The sequence below is a fragment of the Colobus angolensis genome, unplaced genomic scaffold (genome assembly GCF_000951035.1).
Source record: "Colobus angolensis palliatus isolate OR3802 unplaced genomic scaffold, Cang.pa_1.0 Scaffold5, whole genome shotgun sequence".
NCBI lineage: Eukaryota > Metazoa > Chordata > Mammalia > Primates > Cercopithecidae > Colobus > Colobus angolensis.
The window spans coordinates 3,688,046-3,706,606 of record NW_012118487.1 but is presented as its reverse complement, the minus strand read 5'-3'; the positions used below and the strand labels follow the sequence as shown (position 1 = coordinate 3,706,606).

The 18,561-nt window shown below is 45.3% G+C and overlaps 1 protein-coding gene across 1 annotated transcript in view; it reads left to right on the top strand.

Annotated features, from left to right (window-relative positions):
* The first annotated feature begins 1,117 nt into the window (after positions 1-1,117).
* The window catches only part of STOX2 (storkhead box 2), a 111,851-nt gene continuing 94,407 nt past the window's right edge, over positions 1,118-18,561 (top strand). The window contains exon 1 of the mRNA XM_011959556.1: positions 1,118-2,780. Coding sequence (XP_011814946.1) covers positions 2,615-2,780 — 166 coding nt within the window. The 5' untranslated portion in view covers positions 1,118-2,614. The remainder of the gene's footprint in view (positions 2,781-18,561) is intronic.

The following is an 18,561-nucleotide window of genomic DNA, read 5'->3' as shown; positions in this document are numbered from 1 at the left end:
GGGGACTATCCTTTCCTAATTAAAAACAAAACAAAACAAAACAAAAAACCACAGAACATTAGTGAATTGGTTGACAGTTAGTAATCCATTTATTTTTTTGTGGGGGCGGGGGACGGAGTCTTGCTCTGTCGCCCAGGCTGGAGTGCAGTGGCTGGATCGCGGTTCACTGCAAGCTCCGCCTACCGGGTTCACACCATTCTCCTGCCTCAGCCTCCCGAGTAGCTGGGACTACAGGGCCCCGCCACTACGCCCGGCTAATTTTTTGTATATTTAGTAGAGACGGGGTTTCACCGTGTTAGCCAGGATGGTCTCTATCTCCTGACCTCGTGATCCACCCGCCTCGGCCTCCCAAAGTGCTGGGATTACAGTCGTGAGCCACCACGCCCAGCCTAGTAATACATTTTGATTATGTAAATATAAATTCCGTAGGCTACTTAGTGATTACTTCTTTATTTATCCTGGGTATCCCAAGAGGTAGTACAGTGGCCACAGGTTATAGAAGGCGGTCTTGAGATCTGAATGAGGGGAGCTCTAATTCTAGATTTTATAATGCCTGTGGCTTAACGCCATCCTGCTCTGCCTGGTTCTTCAAGATCCTTGCTAACCCCCTCAAAGAATTCAAGCCTTGGAATAGCACAGATTGTGTTAGAAGTTCCTGAATCCTAAGCAGCTAGAATCCACTGGCTTGTTTTTGCGATATCAGCGTGTTAAAAGCATATCCCCATAAAGATTTAATATCCCTGTCTCTACGTCTTGGCACCTGTGAATATGAAACAAGAGCATAAATATGATTTTGAACGTTGCATTGTCACAGATGAAAAAATGCACCAACAAGTCAAATAAAATGCAGCGCTGAAAAAGGAAATCAGGCTTATTTTTGTCGTTGTTTACTGTACCAAAGCATTTTTGGAAACCCAAATCGAAGAGATAACCGTTTTTGAATGAACGGCAGTGGCAGAGCATGGTCGGGGTTAGCAGCAACGTGGCTGGGCGCCTTTAACTCGGCGTGACCTCCGGGTCCCGGGCCCGCGTCCCGGGCCCATCGCCCCGGCCCAGGCGGCGCATTGGCCGCTCCTCCCCTCGTGCGCCGCGCGCATTGTTGTCCTTTAGTGATTGGTTGTTGGACCAGAAACAGCTGTGCAGAGCCGTGCCATCTAAAGAGCTGTGGACCTGAATGCAGTGTAGCCGGCTGGCGGTGACTTACACCGGGACTCCAGAGGGAGAAAGGAAGCGCTGCAGGCCACTTGCATTGCGTCTTCCAGGCTGCGTGGACCTGGCGCCCCGGCGTGTGCGGTTGTGGGGGAGCTCGCCGTGGCGCCCCCTCCCTCTGGCTTTAGCTTCCTTTGGGGTTGGCGCAGGTGGGCCAAGCAGGACACCGCAGATCTCCCTTTCCCACGAAGGCTGGCTCGCTGTCTCTCTCAGAGGGGGAGGGACCATCCTAAAAATATGTAAATATCCAAGCGCTGGCTCCAGCCTGGGGCAGCAGCCAAGGTCCCTGCGCCGCCGCCGGGTGTTTTACATGAAAATGAGAAGCCTGATGGGAACCACGCTCTAACTTAAGGCAGCCTGGTGATTAGCATGAGACTGGACGGCTGTCCTGCTTCCTGCCCTTCAATAGCCGTTCCGCGCGCTCGCGCCCGAGCAGCGCTGCCACCGCGCGGGGGTCGATCGCAGGCTCGGCGTCCTTGGCAGCCATGGCTCCGTCGCCGCCTCGGCCAGTAAGTAGGAGCATGCATGTGTAGGGGGCACATGCGTGTCGGCGCACCCACCCAGCCACCCACCCGCGCGCACGCACGCACAGCGCCCGGAACCTCGGCAAGGGGAAGATTGACGAGGCGCTGCAGTCGCTGGGACGACGCGGGCTCTTCCTGGATTCCGCAGGAGCCCGCCCGCCGCAGCTGCTGTCTGCAGAGCCTGCTCGGATCCTGTGCACACGCGCCCCTCGCTCGAGCCTCTGTGATGAAGACTGCCTCCCGGGGACTGCAGCGGAGGCAGAGCCAGCCAGCGCCAGGGACTGCGGGCCGTGCGGCTGTTAGGCCCGCGGGGACACGACTCGGACACTGTCATCCCCACGCCTCGCGCTGAGCCGCCCGGCGCGGAGGGTCTGCCGCCGCCCCTCCGGCCTCCCGCACGCCCGATCCCGGGTCAGCCTCGGAGGCCTCGGCTGCCTCATTTGTTTGGGTCTTTTGTGCGGTGGCTCCCGGTTGCCCAAGCACTCCTGCGCTGAATCGGGCCATTGTCTGCGCTCCCATTGCCTTCACGCTGCAAGTCTCAGCGCCCCCACCCCGCCCGCACACACCCCGCCTCCTCCGGGCCGGGGAGCCTCCTAACGTGCCTTTCCCCCGAGGAATCTGGAAGCTATAAGCCGGGCGGATTGCAAATGAAGTGTAATGCATTGTGGGACGTGTGTAAAATCGGAGCCTTCGCCGTGGGGGTGTGGGGGGGCGTGGGGAGGGCCGGACCCGCCGCTGGCGGTGTAGACGCCGACGAGGAGGGGCTGGGAAAATGTGCGCAGAGTCCGCCCGGGTCGTGCCCGCCGTAGACGGATGAAGGAGCGCGCTGCGCCCCGGCGCTGAGGCCCCGAGGATCGGGGCGGCAGGTCGCCCTCCCCACCATGAAGAAGACCCGGAGCACAACCTTGCGGCGAGCCTGGCCTAGCTCGGATTTCTCGGACCGGGCCTCGGACCGCATGAGGTCCCGCAGCGAGAAGGACTACCGCCTGCACAAGCGCTTCCCCGCGGCCTTCGCGCCCCAGGCTTCGCGGGGCTACATGACATCAGGTTGGTTGGTGACCGCGTTTCTGCCCCCGCGCTGGGGCCGCGGGATGTGCTCGGTATCCCGCGGCCCGGGTCTTGGAGGAGAGTGATGGATGCGATAAGTTATGGGGAAAGCAGGAAAAAATTAGCTCCCATCCACCATTTTGTACCTCCGCAAGATCCATAGCAGGCCCTCTCAATATGGGGTTGGAGAGCTATTAGTTAGGTAAAACGAGGGAGGGGGGACGAGCCGGGCGTTTTGGCCGCAGGGAGATAAATGACTGCAAGCCCCCGCGCTGCAGCCTCCTTGAGCTTTGTGGAGGATCCTGCGCCCAGGATTGCCTGCAGTGCCAGGCTTGCTGGCTCCTGCGTTGTGGCCGGTTATCTGAGTGGGTATTTCCAGCAGCCCCCTGTTCTCCAAAAGGAACAGGTTCCATGCGCAGCTCTGGATGGGCTGAGTCAGGGGAGAGTCCTGCAGACATCCCAGACTCGTCTGATTTGCAGGCAGAGAACTGTGTTGGAGCTCACTGAATGCGTTCTGTGGGGGTAATGGTGTGGATGCGGATTGAATGCTCATACGATTCTGTGTGGATTTAACATATGTTGCTTTGAATTAGGCTGTATGGAAAGAATGGAGGCTGAATCATGTATTTGCATGTCAGACAGGAAGGACAAACAAAACGGTAAATGGAAAAGGGAGGCTTCAGAAAAGATTTCCGCTTAAAATGCAGTGCTGTGAAGAGCCTTCCTGAAGGAGCCAGTTCTTTTTTTGGAAATACAACGGAATGGCTTTGGTTTGATTTGGGAACCCAGGGATGAAATTCTTGAGGGAAATGCTGAAGGAGGAAAAGCCTGGAAAGCTTCCGTTGCCTTCTCCTTACTTCTCGTTAACCACTTGTATGTAATGATGTGTAAGGCATCGGTTTTTATTTATTTTTCATTCAGAGAAAAATTTTGATTTTCTTCTAAGCACACTGTAATGGAAGAACCGAGATTTTCTTTCAAACCACATACTGTACCAAATCACTCTGAGCCCTGTCTTAACTGGGAAGATCATTTTAAGCTTGTGGTTGGTACTTAGAGTCTAGCTTTACTCTCTTTCTCCTAAAACAGCAAGTTCTTTTTAACTGGGGTCAGCATCTCATGCTTCAAAAATGCCTTGCGACCGCATTTCCACGAACGTAAAGCCTAAATAAAAGAACCATCTTTTTTATTGCAAAATCAGGCGACATAAGGATGTTGTACTATTTTGGCAATAAAGCTCCCTTGATTTTCCCTTTCGTGAAAAGCCAAATTCGTAAAGAAAGTGACAACTACAGTTTCTACTTCAGTCATTTCAGTTGCTGCTGTGGTTGCTATATTCTTCAGACTTGTGGCAGTAAATTTTGAAACACACCTAAATCCAAACCTAACCTCAAAACATGTATGTACATAAACCCATGTCTGCCCTGAGTGTTCAGATAATCCTGGGTTTCATGTACTTAGGGTTTGAATGTCTCCATTCCACACTTCACAGTTCCCCTTACGCCTCCTAAGGAACCTGTCCTGACACCAAGTGTGAAGCTGTAGGAGGGCTGGTGGCCATCATTTCGTCAACAAACCTGCAACATTCTGTTTCATGATTCAGGCACATTTCCAGGGAGCCAGTTTTTTTTTTTTTTTTTTTTTAATCTATCTTGGCATTACCTCGTTATCACATTTTCATTCTTTGCAAAAGAACTTGTCTGCTATTGCAGGTGCTGTGAGGCATTTTTGAGGGCTTGAGGAAGAAGCTTTTAATTGTATTTGATTCCCTTATTTCATTTCTTGATCTGCAAATGGTAAGACGGTCCTATGGTGATAATGAAGGATAACCTGTTTCAGGTTGGCAGTTTTCTGTTCAGATTCAATGTTAGGTTACTGCTGAGAAATCTGAAGACCAAAAGATGGAAGAAAAGTTCTATCATTCATTCAGCATTTTTCTGGAGTGCCCCCAAAGAGCACAGTGCCTTGCTGGATTCTCATGGGGTTATACGGTTGCATATAATATGATTCTTGCCCAGGGAGGGAGGCTTATCATTTTTTCTTTATTTTAAATATTAGTTGATACATGGAATAAGAAGCAGGTGTTGCTGCTATGGGAGGAAATAGTAAACATGAAGACAAACACCTACAATGAACATTGGGAGAGTAGGTGGAGTCTTTCTCATGTGCAACTCCTTGGGGGTTGGGTTGGGAAGGATGTGTATCTTCATGTATTTCCTTTACAAATATGGCTCCTTTCAAAATGTGAGTGTTGATAGAAATAGATGGTATATTGAAACACTTGGAAGTGATTTATAAGACATTCTCGTCCTTTTAGGAAATGCAAAAGAGATCCACTTTTATCAAGTTAGTGACTTTGGATACAAATGGAACCTTTGTCACATAAAATATTGAGTAGAAAATGAAGCCTCTTAGAAACACATGAGGCCTTTCGTATTTCTTCTTCTGTTTGTCCAGCCATTTGGTTTAATTACTACTGGTATCCTCATACTTGATTTTTAGTAAAAAGGTTTTTGTTGTGGGGAAATTACTTGGGTTCCAAGGACAAGATAAGCCTTTCAGAGATGTACTAAATGACTTAAAATAACTTCAGTTAAGAGACTATTTTTAGACCCCCTCCCTCAACACATATTCCTGAAAATTGTGGGAAACAGTCACTTAGTTTTAAACTTCAGGACGTGAGAGAGCCTTGGGAATTTCAAGAAACAGATATTAATAATTTTCCTTTTGGTCTAGTGTCCCATATCACGCAGTAGGTGCTTCAAGCAAAATTGTAGGCTTCTATAATAGCTTTCTAATGAGACAGCACCATTTCAAACAGTCTTTTCTCCACGAATAAGTAATTACCAGTGTGAAATGTGATTTATAGCCATAGGCTTGACATTTAGCCTTGGCCTTTCCAATACCTTCAGGAAAAACTACACTTAAGCTCAAGAGGTTAGAGCGGGCACCTATAAACTAGAGAGGTCTTGCAAAAGGACAGTTAGGGAATTCTGAAACTTTAAGTCTCGAAGACTATGCCTTATGTGACTGTTTAAACTCCCAACTCATGCTACCAAATCTGAAGAAATCCTAAGAATTCATGAGCTTCCTAGCAACCAGTAAGTTCACAGGCCGTGAGATGACTTCATTGTTCATCTTGAATATTAATTTCCCAGTGGTGGTTTCTGGGCAGAAAGGGGAAGATCTTGTCTTTTGTTCAAATCAAGATGAATAATAAAAAGTGCATGGCATTATCTTAAAAAGAAAAGGGATTGGACCAAATGCATGTGGGATCATTCTTGTGCATTTTCTAAAACTAGAAGTTACGATATTCATGAACTAGAGATAAAAGTAAAACTCCCCACAAAGAAGCAGATCTGTATAACGAACGCTTAGTACTTTATATATGAAAACATGCGCATTTGTCTCTGTGAAATGATTTTCAAGGCCCCAAACCTTTGGTTGATGAAGTTGTTAGAGCTTTCTGTTAGAATTATGTGAACTGTAATCTCTTCACAAGAATGATGCTGCTAACTTTTCATTTCCTTCACTACCCCTTCCCCTAGCCCTGGGGATGGGCACCTCTTTATATTCCATATATAATACCATCAGAGCTTTGGGGGACATTCTTATTCATCAAGCATGGAAAGTAATTTTTTCATTATACAGGTTTTACAGCACATGATCCTTAAAAGCTTTGTTTATGAATGAGAAAGCGAAGTCCTGGCCCATTTTAGTCTGATGCTTATCATTTTGATAACATCTTTAAGGAGTAAAGTGTGCGTTTTTAATACTGTGATTTTAAAGCCTTTGAAAAGAAAGATAAAACAAAAGCCCTAAACTGACATTGCAAGAAATTGGAAAGCAGTTCTGTCTGCTGGGGAAGAATGGCCAGCTCATCACCTTGATTAGTTTATTAGTTTTTGTTTTATAGAGACTAATTCTGGGGCACATTTGACTGTGTGTTCCAGTTCCTTATGTTCTGTTATTTTAAGAGACATGAGGGTTTTCTGGGAGTGGAGGATGGACACTGGAGGTTCTAATCTGGGCCTGCCACAAACCAGCTGTGTCCCTGGCGAGTAATATGACCTCCCTCCATCTGTAATGAGTCCTCCACTTCCGTGCTGCCATTACAGAATTCGGCTCCGCAGTGGCTCTGTAATGAGCAAGTGCAAGACTTCTGAGCACTTACGCATGAATCGTTACACAAAACTTCGGCCGTCTTCTACTTTTCGGAGTCAGGTGCCTCCCGTATGTGGGAATAGTGCTCATTTTGCCGTACAATCCTATTTCCTATCACCCTGAAATGTTACATGAAATGTATGCATTTTAGGACTCGCCCTGGTGACCAGAGTAATGAGGGAGGAGGAAGTAAATTAAGACCTGGTAAGTTATAATCATATGCAAGTTTTAATAAACAGCATCCCATCACGTTCCTTTCCCTCTTTGCGGAGATCCATTTTCAGCCTAGCCGCTCCAACTGTGTTTTAATTTGAAACTACCTATGTTGACTCCTTTCATCAGGCGAGTGGAAGTAAGGAATATTACACTTAGTGGTGAATGACTTTATTCTTTATTTCCCAGGAGAACGTGAGTGGGCTTACAAAAGGTCACCTCTCTTGGTATTTCAATATCTTTTACATTCTTTCCAATGTTTTTATTTGAAAGAAAGGAATATGAGTATATTGTATAAAAACCTTAGCATTTCTGCACCTCCAGAGCAATTCTGGCCTTAAATTCCCTACACCCCGGAGACTTAGGACAATTCAGACAATGGTATACTCTTTGGTACATGATTGCTTAGGCTGAATGCAGGTTATAACTAAAAGCACAGTCTGCTTGGACCCTTGCCAGTGGGTACTGTGCTAACTTTTGAATTTAGGACATGCTTTTGTAAATCAGTTATAGTATGTGATGCCTAATCTATAAGGTATAAAGTAGAGATTCTTCTAGTTGGTGAGAGTATAGATATAGTCTACTCCAAATTGACCTTATCCACAGTAACACAAGAAAGAAAGGACATGGGTAATTTTTTAAGTAGGTAGTAAACTTTTCCTGAAGTAGGAAAGGGCTAGTCTTTTTTAACATCAGAATGTGCAACCAGTCAATCAGAAAATTCTATTTGTTCCTCCCACTTAAATATTTCTAAAACCTGTCTCTTTCTCTTTATCGCTGTTGCTGAACTCTTTTTCTGTTCTATTACACTATCTTCCAAACATACCTCTCTTCCAGTTCCATCCATCCTCCTTATGTCCCCCAAGGGCTTTGATGGTTTTGTTTTGGTTTTGTTATTTTAAAATCTCTCCTAAAGCAAAATTACTCATGTTGCTTCCCTTCCCAGTGTTCCCATCCATCACGCCTATGGATGAAATCATAGACCAGGGCATATCACAGTGTAACCTCCCTCACTTTTTCCACCTCTTCTTCTCTTTCCCCCTTGTTCACCTCACCCCACGCTCTGGGCTCTGGGAGCTCTTTACCTGCGGCAGTGCCTGTCACCTTGTGTACCTGTTGTAGTTTATGTGACTTTGCCCAGAATGCGTCCTCCATCCTTACAGTTCTGATGGAATCCTCTTTAGCCTTCCAGAACCAGCTCCTATGCCCCCTTCTCTTGCATCGTCTCTTAGATCCTTTCCAGAGTGAATTGCTCCCATGACGTTTGTTTTGTACTTGTGTTACATCAACACGGTCACATTGTGCCACACCACGAGTTTACAGTCCATGTGCGTCTCCCGTCTGGATGGTGAAATCCTCACTGATAGTACCTGCCTTATTCACATCTCTATTTTGCCAGCAACCAGAGCTTGGCTGTATCAGGCACACAGTAAATGTGTATGGGATGAGTGACTAAAACATGACTTCTTAGAAAGTTGAATGAAGTCTTGAAGTCCTAATATGAGTCACCTTCTTGTAACTGAGGAAGTTACAAGTATGTATTCTAAGATCCTACTTTTGAAAAGATCTTCCATTATGATTGGTAGAACCAGGACCAGCAAGCTACTAGTGGATGATTAGAAAGTACTAAATAATAGGATACAATCAAGAGTCAAGTTGAGTTGGTTGATGTGGTTGCTACAAGTGGAACTGGAGTTCCAAGAACAAAAGGACGTTGCTTAGAAAAGGCTGCCTGGAGGGAGGACTTAGTTGGGTCTTGAAGAATGGGTTGATTTGAAGAGATGGAGAAGGAGAAGGATTTGGGGGAGGTTGAGGAAGCGGTACAAACTAAGGCATGAGGCTGGAAATGAAAATGGATGTGTGAAATTTGTCTTACTGTAACTCTGGGATATTACTAGAAATAATGTGTGGGATCTTGAAATTGGGGTGGATTCGGAGTTTGTGGGGTAGGTAACACGTTTGTGATTTGGGGAGAGAAATGACGAAAGGAACCTTTTTAAAGAGGTGTCAGAGAGTGGCTTCCTGGGTAGGTGCATGTTTTGAATGTTTACAGCCTGGGAAACCAGAGGGGAGGTGTTTGGGGGTTGATGTGGTGATCAAGCAGTAAGACGACGACCACAGAACAGTGTGTCCTGGGCCGGGTGCAGTGGTTCGCGCCTATAATCCCAGCACTTTGGGAGGCCAAGGCAGGCGGATCTCAGGGTCATGAGTTCGAGACCAGCCTGGCCAACATGGTGAAACCCTGTCTCTACTAAGAATACAAAAATGAGCTGGGCGTGGTGGTGTGTGCCTATAATCCCAGCTACTCAGGAGGCTTAGGCAGGAGAATCCCTTGAACCCTGGAGGTGGAGGTTGCAGTAAGCCGAGATCGCATCACTGTACTCCAGCCTGGGTGACAGAGCAAGACTTTGTCAGGGGGGTGGGGGGAGCAAAACAAACAAACAAAAAAACTGTGTGTCCCAGCACTGCTAGGCATTATTAGCACACCACCCTCAAGATTTTAAAAATATGTCCACATACCACCTACATTGTTACCTATTTAACACTTCTCTTTAACTTGATCTACTTTTGTATTTAAGTGAATTAAAGAGAAAATTTTGCATTTTCTATGAAATTATGGGTTTCCCTTGATAATTGCATTTTTTCCTAATCCCTATTAAAATGGACATTTAATTATTTCGGTAAAAAATATTCAACTAGATACTACCCGAAATGAACCCATGTGCCCGAGTGGTACTCACACCATGTAGTGGAAAACCTGCGTAGGCCAGGGGAGGAGGGATGGCACAAGGTGGAAAGGGTTATGAAGAGGAAAGGGAGAATCTGGGAGAACAAAGGAACTGGCTGTTCTCTGTACGTGGTTGGGTTTAAGAGGTGAAAGAAAATGAAGGTGAACATGGCGAAACCCCGTCTCTACAAAAGATACAAAATTTAGCCACACTTGATGGCATGTGCCTGTAGTCTCAGCTACTCGAGAGGCTGAGCGGGAGGATCACCTGAGCCTGGGTAGGTTGAGGCCACAGTGAGCGGAGATTGTACCACTGCACTCCAGCCTGGGTGACAGAAGGAGACCCTGTCTCAAAAATAAAAATAAAAATAAAAAAGGTGCAACAGATTTTGTTGTTGTTGGAAGAATACAGTAAATGACCAGGAACCTGCAGAAAGTGAGTGGAGAATGAGTTCCATTTTGGGCTAGTGGTTTGATATTCCAACCACAGAGGGCTCTCAGGTGTACAGGTGAACAATAAAGGCATACAGGTTGGAGGTCATTTGTGCGGCAGTGTTCGTTGTGAACGTGAGAATAGCTTGGCTTTCTGTGCTTTCTGTTCCCCTTCTTGGAGGGGAGCAGATGACCGATTTTTATTTCCAGCAGAAGGAGGTTCAATTGGATTCTGTCAACTCAGAGTTCTCCTTGGGTTTCTGAAACCTGGAAACTCGAGGTTAGGATTGCTTGGAGATTGTCTACTTTCCTGTTCCTGAAAGTAGAGTGCCCTTTAATTCTTGGATTTGTTTTATTAGTGTTCTCATTTATTCAGAAGCCATTGCATTGTTGACAGAAGGGATATGTTTTTGATATCTATAGTCAGGTCTGAAAAGAGAACTCTGCAAGTAGCAGCACAAAAGACTAGGCCAGCTATGTAAATAATGTATATTTCAAACATCTGTCATATACCTATCCCGCTGAAAAATTATGGCTTAGGTAACTCATACACACAGTCAAAGTCTCCATTTATCTTTCTACTTTAATCCGTGATGGCCCCTCCAGGCCAAGTTTTCTCTTTTTGAAGATAAAAGAGAGAGATTTGGCAGATGCCTGTGGGCAGTAGGGGTAGCAGGACTATTGCCTGGCCTTATCCGTCTGATGGCCATAGTTTCAGAGGGAGGAGCCATCTTCTGCAATTAACACTGCCTTCTCACCCCTATGGATTCCTGTCTGGTTGGTTCCCCTAGGAGAGCTGACATGCCATTTATTGCTTTTGGGATATCCAACTTTTGCTTTGAAATTGTCTATTATTAGAGAAAATGAAGGCCGCCACAGTGACTGAGGTGCATGAGGTAGTTGTCCTTTTTTTTTCCTTTTGGCTGCCCAGTATCTGAACCTCTTTTCAGTGTCTGTGTCACTCCCCATTGTTACATGTCGAATGTGTCTGCCCAAAAGATATGTTCAAGTCCTAACCCCTGGTACCTGTGACTATGCCCTTATGTGGAAATCAGGTCACTGTGGCTGTAACCGAGTTAAGATGCAGCAGTACTGGAATAGGGTGAGCCCGAAATCCATATGACTGGTGTTCTTATGGGAAGAAGAAAAGAGACACAGACGCAGGGAGAATACCATGTGACGAGAGAGGCAGAGGTGGGAGTGATGTGTCTACAAATGAGGGAAGGCCCGGGCCGCCAGCCACCCCCAGAGGCTGGGAGAGAGGCACGGGGTTGCTTCACCCTCAGGGTCCAGGAAGGAAACAATCCTGCTGACACCTGGGTTTCCACTTCTAGCATCAGAGCTGGGAGGGCACATATTTCTGTTGCTTTAATCCACCCACTGTGCGGTGCTAGTTCCAGCAGCCGCGCGACACTAGTCTGCCACCTCTGAGCCTCGGTGGAAGGCAGCGCCCGCATTCTCTGTGAAGATGCTGAAATTGCTGTGTAGTTACTTTCCTGGCCTTCCTTACGTGGAGGGCAGGGATCAGAGACCTGGGTTTCACCCATTGAATATTCCCTTCTAATGACTTCTAATCTGGTGCTAGTAGGGTAAGATGATGGGGACTGTGAGGCAGAGTCCCTGGATGTGGTGTGTTGTAGCATGATGGCTTTCCGAGGCCGGAGGTGGCAGCCAGCAGGCGGTGCCCCATGTGACCTTGCTAGTGGTGCCAGCTGCAGGTTCGTGCCTGGTGGTGGCTGCAGAGGTGTCCTTATTGAAGTGGCTCTGGCTGCATGCTTCAAGCCTGGGTCTCCAGCCCTCCCTGGCATCCTTGAGTTACTCAGTGTATTTCACTGTGTTCTTTTTCCTGAGAGGCTGTGTAGCTGGTGATTTAGAGCAGAGATGTGGACCATGTGGCTTGGCTTCATAGTTCAATGTTACCATCACTAGCCAGGTAAACTTGGAGAAACTACTGATTTTCTCGGGACCTCAGCTTCCTTACCTGCAACATGGGAATAATAATGGTACCTACCCACTGGGCTTTGGGTGAATTAATATGTGTAAAGCACTTAGAAACAAGCTTGGTACAATGGAAGCATGATACCCCTATGACTGATTTTGCCATTACAAGTAATGGCCAAAACTGCAATGACTTTTCCACCAACCTAATATTAAAAGAGCCAGCATTGGTTTCTGCAGCATAAAACTGCGAATCACATCAGACACATATATGGAATCACAACGGGATCTCAATCGTTGTCACTTCAAAATATTGTCATAAAGAGTGACTTGCACATAAGCTACACAAAAAAGTATAGTTGAGTTTTACTTTGCAACCATGTCATCTTCCTATGGTGACCTTTCCAGAGCCCTTTTGTTTTCCCTTTCCAATAACACCCTCTTCCCTCTACTTCCTATTTGCTTCCTCCTAGTGTTCAGAACTTAGTTCCTTGTGGAAACCTGATGGAGTGTGACTGAGCTGCTCCTTCTCCGTGCTCTGGCAGCACTTCTTGCACACACCTCTGAAATAAGCGACACATCTGCCATTTTCTTGCCTCACCCTCCATCTAGACTGGAAACGCTTTCAGGCCGTGGCTTGGGTCTGACTTGGTTTTGTGCTCCCAGTGTCTAGCGAGTGCCAGATGGGTAGCAGGTACACAGCAGTTTAAATGTATAGATACGGTGACACATGGTCTTGCTGGCATTCCCAGTAGCTTCAGTGGACTCTGTTTCGCGTCTTTCTCTAACCATATGCATGCTTGGTGCCCCAGGGGTTGATGCGAAGAAGCCACCGGGGTGATTGTGGAGGATCAGTCATCTTTTTTTTTTTTTGGAGACGGAGTCTCGCTCTGTCGCCCAGGCTGGAGTGCAGTGGCCGGATCTCAGCTCACTGCAAGCCCCGCCTCCCAGGTTCATGCCATTCTCCTGCCTCGGCCTCCTGAGTAGCTGGGACTACAGGCGCCGCCACCTCACCCGGCTAGTTTTTTGTATTTTTTAGTAGAGACAGGGTTTCACCGTGTTGGCCAGAATGGTCTCGATCTCCTGACCTCGTGATCCGCCCGTCTCGGCCTCCCAAAGTGCTAGGATTACAGGCTTGAGCCACCGTGCCCGGCCGGATCAGTAATCTTGACCCACTCACAGGGGCCCGGAGGAGCAAACTGAAGGAAACTGGGGTAGTTTAGCTATAACCACCGGGTTGTAGAGATATGAGCTTTGGTCATAGGATTTTTAAGAATTCCGGCATGGATCTTTGGTGAAATTATAAAACAGTATCTTCTGAATTCACCAAATGTCTAAGAGAAAACTTCCATTTAGATTAGATGCTAGAGCTTGTGATTAGAATGGGGCATTCTGTTAACCTAGTGAACTCATTTGGATTTTCATTTCCAGTGGTTTTCAAATAACTGAAAGAAGTATTTGGACATATTTTCCCCACATTTGCAAACTGGCTGTTTATAATGCAGACAATGGGCAGATGTGGATAACTTTTTAACAGTGCTTTTAAAAAGACTGTTTAGCCAGAGAGTGAACAAGTCCCAAAGAGCAGAACAGTGAAGATGGCAATAGTGTCAAGTGGATTTTTCCTTATTTGTGAGAGTGGCTTCTGTCTATGTTCATCAAATGCCTTTATGCAGTAAGGCAGCACTGTGATTTAGGGCTTTGAAATCAGACATTCATACACTGGTGCTGGCACCCACTTGCTGGCTGTGGAATCCTAACAATCTATGTTATCAGTCTATCCTCTGTTTTCTTATCTTTAAGATGAGGATAAAATAGTATCTAATTTATAGTTGTTATGTGGATTAAATGAACAAATGCAATCAAAATAATTAGCATAGTGCCTGACGCACCGTAAGAACCTAGTACATCTTTGCTACTATATGATTATTTCTTTTGGAACATAACTATACAGGATTGACTGGTTTCTAAGTGTTTTACACCTGAGGATGCAGAAGAAGAGAACCAGCGGGCAACTTGTCTAGTGCCGCACATAGTTAAAAGCAGCTTTAAATGGGATTCTTCGCCTAATATTTGGTGCTCATTTATCAGAAATCAAATATTCCGTTTCTTACTGATTTTGGCATGTGCTCTGCTAAGGAAATCTACAGAATTATTCATTTGTCTAAGTGGGCTCATTTGTCCTTGAACTTCCAACTAAGGGAAAATGGCAGAGAATCACCGCGCGGTCGGCGGCCAATGTTCTCGTGGAATATAACTCTAAGAGAGCTTGGCTTTACTTAAAATCAGGGAAATTGTGTCCCATATAATCAGACATAGCTTACTCTGAGATACTTATTTAGACTTTTCAGTTGAAGGTAAAGGAGAAAACTCCCCTTCTGAGCTGCGAGTTCAGCTGCGTGTTGATGTGTTTGCATATGCAATAAAAGCCAGTCTTGCAGAAGCACAATTGAGAGAGGAAAGCTGTGAAACAAAGGGACATCTTTCAAGGCCAATTTGGAAAGTAAAGCCAGTAGGCTCTCTCCTGCCAACCAAGTGCATGTTCCTCCTTTGGTGAGTTTATAAAAGTAGTGATGGGCCCAGTGGAATCTCAGGTCAGCATGGCCGCTGGGTTGCATAGGAAATAAAGGAGGGTGCTAGAATTGGAGGTCCACTTTTCACATGTGTGAATTTTTCATCTGCTACAAGCAGATGGTTTGGCAGCCAGGCCCGGGGCTCCGGGATGACAGCCTGAGCTGGAGGAGCAGAATGGGTTTTCCCTCTGCACCCACCTCCTGTGAACCTCTGCACCAGCCAGGATCTGGGAGCTCAAAGCTGTCCACCTTTGCTGCATCTAGCCCTGAGTTTCCATGTTACTCATTCATTTGCAACACATCCTTTCCCTTCCTTCAAATCAAGGGAAAAATAACTAAAGAAAAACGGAAACGGTACTAAGTAACTTGTTTTCTCTGGTTATGCCCAACTAATTGAACTTGGAAAGCCTCTTCTACTTAACATTCCACAAGTATTGGCTTTCTTTAGTCAAAGCATAGCTTCTGGAGCATGCAGATCTTGTTTTTCCATATGGTGTACCCTGCTTGATGTGGGTGATTTAAACACACGGAGAGTTACACAGAATGTTTGTTTGGGATGCCAGAGGCATAGTAAATAGTAGTGTACCATCCTGGCCTAAGGGCCAGAAATGGAGGTTTCCATTGTGAGATGCAGCCATATGCGTGCAAGGCTTCGTCTCCAAGGCAGCGTGGTGGAGTGTGCTCGGGCTGGGATTGGTGCTGTGGGCCTGTTAGAGGTGGGGTTTAAGGTTCTGCAGTCGTGGAGTCAGGCCCCGCTGGGAGGTGTGTGTTAAGCTCGGCAGTGGCTCAGGCCTGGGACATAAGCACAGTTTGAGAGCATGCTTCCTCAAAGATAGTGGAGTTCTGGTGTGCTCCTGAAATGTCAGTATGAAAAAGGAGCCTCTTTACCCTCAATTCCCTTTCCCCTAACAAAGGAAACCATTGTTGTTATTGGGATTGTTTTTTAAGATGGTCTCACTTTGTCACCCAGGCTGGAGTGCAGTGGTACTATCGTAGCTCACTGCAACCTCTACCTCCTGGGATCAAGCAATCCTCCCACCTCAGCCTCCCAGGTAGCTGGGACTACAGTTGTGTACCACCATACCCAGCTATTTTTAAATTTCTTTTAGACTGGGTCTCGCCATGTTACCCAGGCTGGTTTCAAACTCCTGGGGTCAAGGAGTCCTCCTGCCTTGGCCTCCCAACGTGCTCAGATTATAGACACGAGCCACTGGACCTGGGCGGAAACCATTGTTTACTGAGCATGTACTTGGTACGTTGGTACCTGTGTGTTACCTTATTTAATCCTCACAGCAATCCTGCAAGGATGCCACCGATTACTATTTTAGCAACACAAACATAAAAAATCTGAGAAAACTGAGATTTCACACACACACACACACACACACTCATATGTATACTTTTAATCGTGTTCAATGTTAGTAAAATAACTTCTTATTTTTATTTATTTTTATTTTTATTTTGAGACAGGGTCTTGCTCTGTCACACAGGCTGGAGTGCAGTGGCGCCATCTCGGCTCACTGCAACCTCCGCCTCCTGGGTTCAAGCAATTCTCCTGCCTCAGCCTCCCGAATAGCTGGGATTAAAGCTCCCTGCCACCACTCCCGGCTAATTTTTGTATTTTTAGTAGAGACGGGGTTTCACCATGTTGGCCAGGCTGGTCTTGAACTCCTGACCTCAAGTGATCTGCCTGCCTTGGCCTCCCAAAGTGCTGGGATTACAGGTGTGAGTCACCACACCCAGCCTACTTATTTTTAAATAAAGTATTTAATATTATTTCATTCCCCCAGTGGTTCGTCTTGCACTTTCTCTAAGTGGACCCCACTGTAGAAGTCTGTGCATAATGAGAGAGCAGATTTTAGGGCTCCTTGCATATTCTAACAAGTCTAACCCTAAATATTTGTGTATGTTATTTAAAAATAACCTCTTCTCAGCCAGCTGAGGTTCTTCTGAGAATTACCTTGCCTTACCCAAAGAACAATAAAGCCTCCTAAGATCTGGCAAGGGGCGGGCTGGGGCATTTGCTGAGTGTTTCCCTGCTGCTATTTCTTCCTCTTCCTCTTTTCAGCACCTTAGAGTGGGTTTCAAATGCCATTGTAATGCGCTTGTGAGCTCCTTAGTCATCTTAATTGGCTTAGTGTTATCATGAGCTGTCAATCATGCAGTGAACATCCCTGATTCTTGGAGAAGATGAGATAGTTGGGATCGAACAACTCCTAGGTCTTAACTTATTTAGTGCAAAGGTACCTCGCGACAAAATTTGAAACTTCAAATGAAAAGAAGTCTCAAACATAAACATAATTTCATTCATTTGCAAATCGTTTTCTTTTGCTTACTCCTTTTCTCTTGTATTTTTCTTGACTTTTTTAGTTATGAAAAATTGCTGAAGAAGCATTTGGTTTAGCACAGTCTAATTTCTGCCATCTGTTGTTGTAAGAGTTCGACTGAACATTATTCTGAGGATAGCAGTAGGCTAGGATCCAAATAATGGAACAATTTGACAGTACCTGAGACAATAATTTAAAGTGACGGAACTGGAGGCAAAGAAGAAGTTCCATGGGTTTGCATGGTGTAAGATACAATTCAGTTCAAGGTAATCAAGAAAGAAATTAATAAACTAGAAATGTTGTTGAATATGGTTAAAAAGGATAGTTGGTTAAAATTTGGGTGAACCAACTGTATCTTTGATAAGAATCAGTGAACTGGTTTAGAATACATTAGATGTATATTAAAAAATCTTCAATTTGGGGGAAAACAAAAAAAAGCGTCCTTGTGACTCCCTGTAGGAGGGTCACCGGAGAAAATCTGTTAACAGTTTCCTCCAGCGTTTCAGTGGCCCAGGAGGATGGGCTCGGTAACCCATGGCAACACAGTGACTGCGGGTCATACGAAAACATAAGCTTCGTTCAGTCCTGTTAGGAGGAGGACTTTCAAAATCTAGCACCTACATAATCCTTGGAATGTATAAGATCTAAAATAATACAGACAAAGGAAACCCCAGATCTTTAGAACATTTAAGAGCAGTCACAAAGCTTTATGATTTACGGTATATATTTTTAAAAGACCAAAATTCCTTTTAAACAGTATATGATAGTTAAAAATTACATCTTTTATTAACACTTACCCCTGTTTCATGGCTAGCCAACTAGCTAACACTTAAATTCTGTGTATACTATACTGAAGAAATGTAACACAAAGTTGTAAGCTTTTAACTAAAAATATGATTTATAGTTTCTCTGTATTTTTAAATTTAGAATCAAGACACCAAAAGATAAACTCATAATATGAAAAAGGTCAAATTCACTTGTATTCAGTTTCCTAAGATAAGAATTTCTTAATTATATGCATGTCTACTTCTTGTTGTCTTCCTCCTTCTAATGATATGCTGGGAGAGATTTGACTAATATGCATGTCTACTTCTTATTGTCTTCCTCCTTCTAATGATATGCTGGGAGAGATTTGACTAGTAAACTACCTCTTTAAAGCAAAGGGTTAATGATATACAGCACATTAAATGTACAGAAATTGCATTGATCTGAGCTAGATGACTTTCCATAAATTCGCTATTCCCTGGTGCTTTGAGAAGATGAATGGTTTGTTCCCAAGGCGCAAATATTATTTTAACTGTTTAGATTCATTTTCAGTCATGCATTTTTTTAAACTTACTTTTTCAAATTGTGGTAAAAAAAAACACATACCACTTTTTTTTTTTTTTTTTTTGAGACGGAGTCTC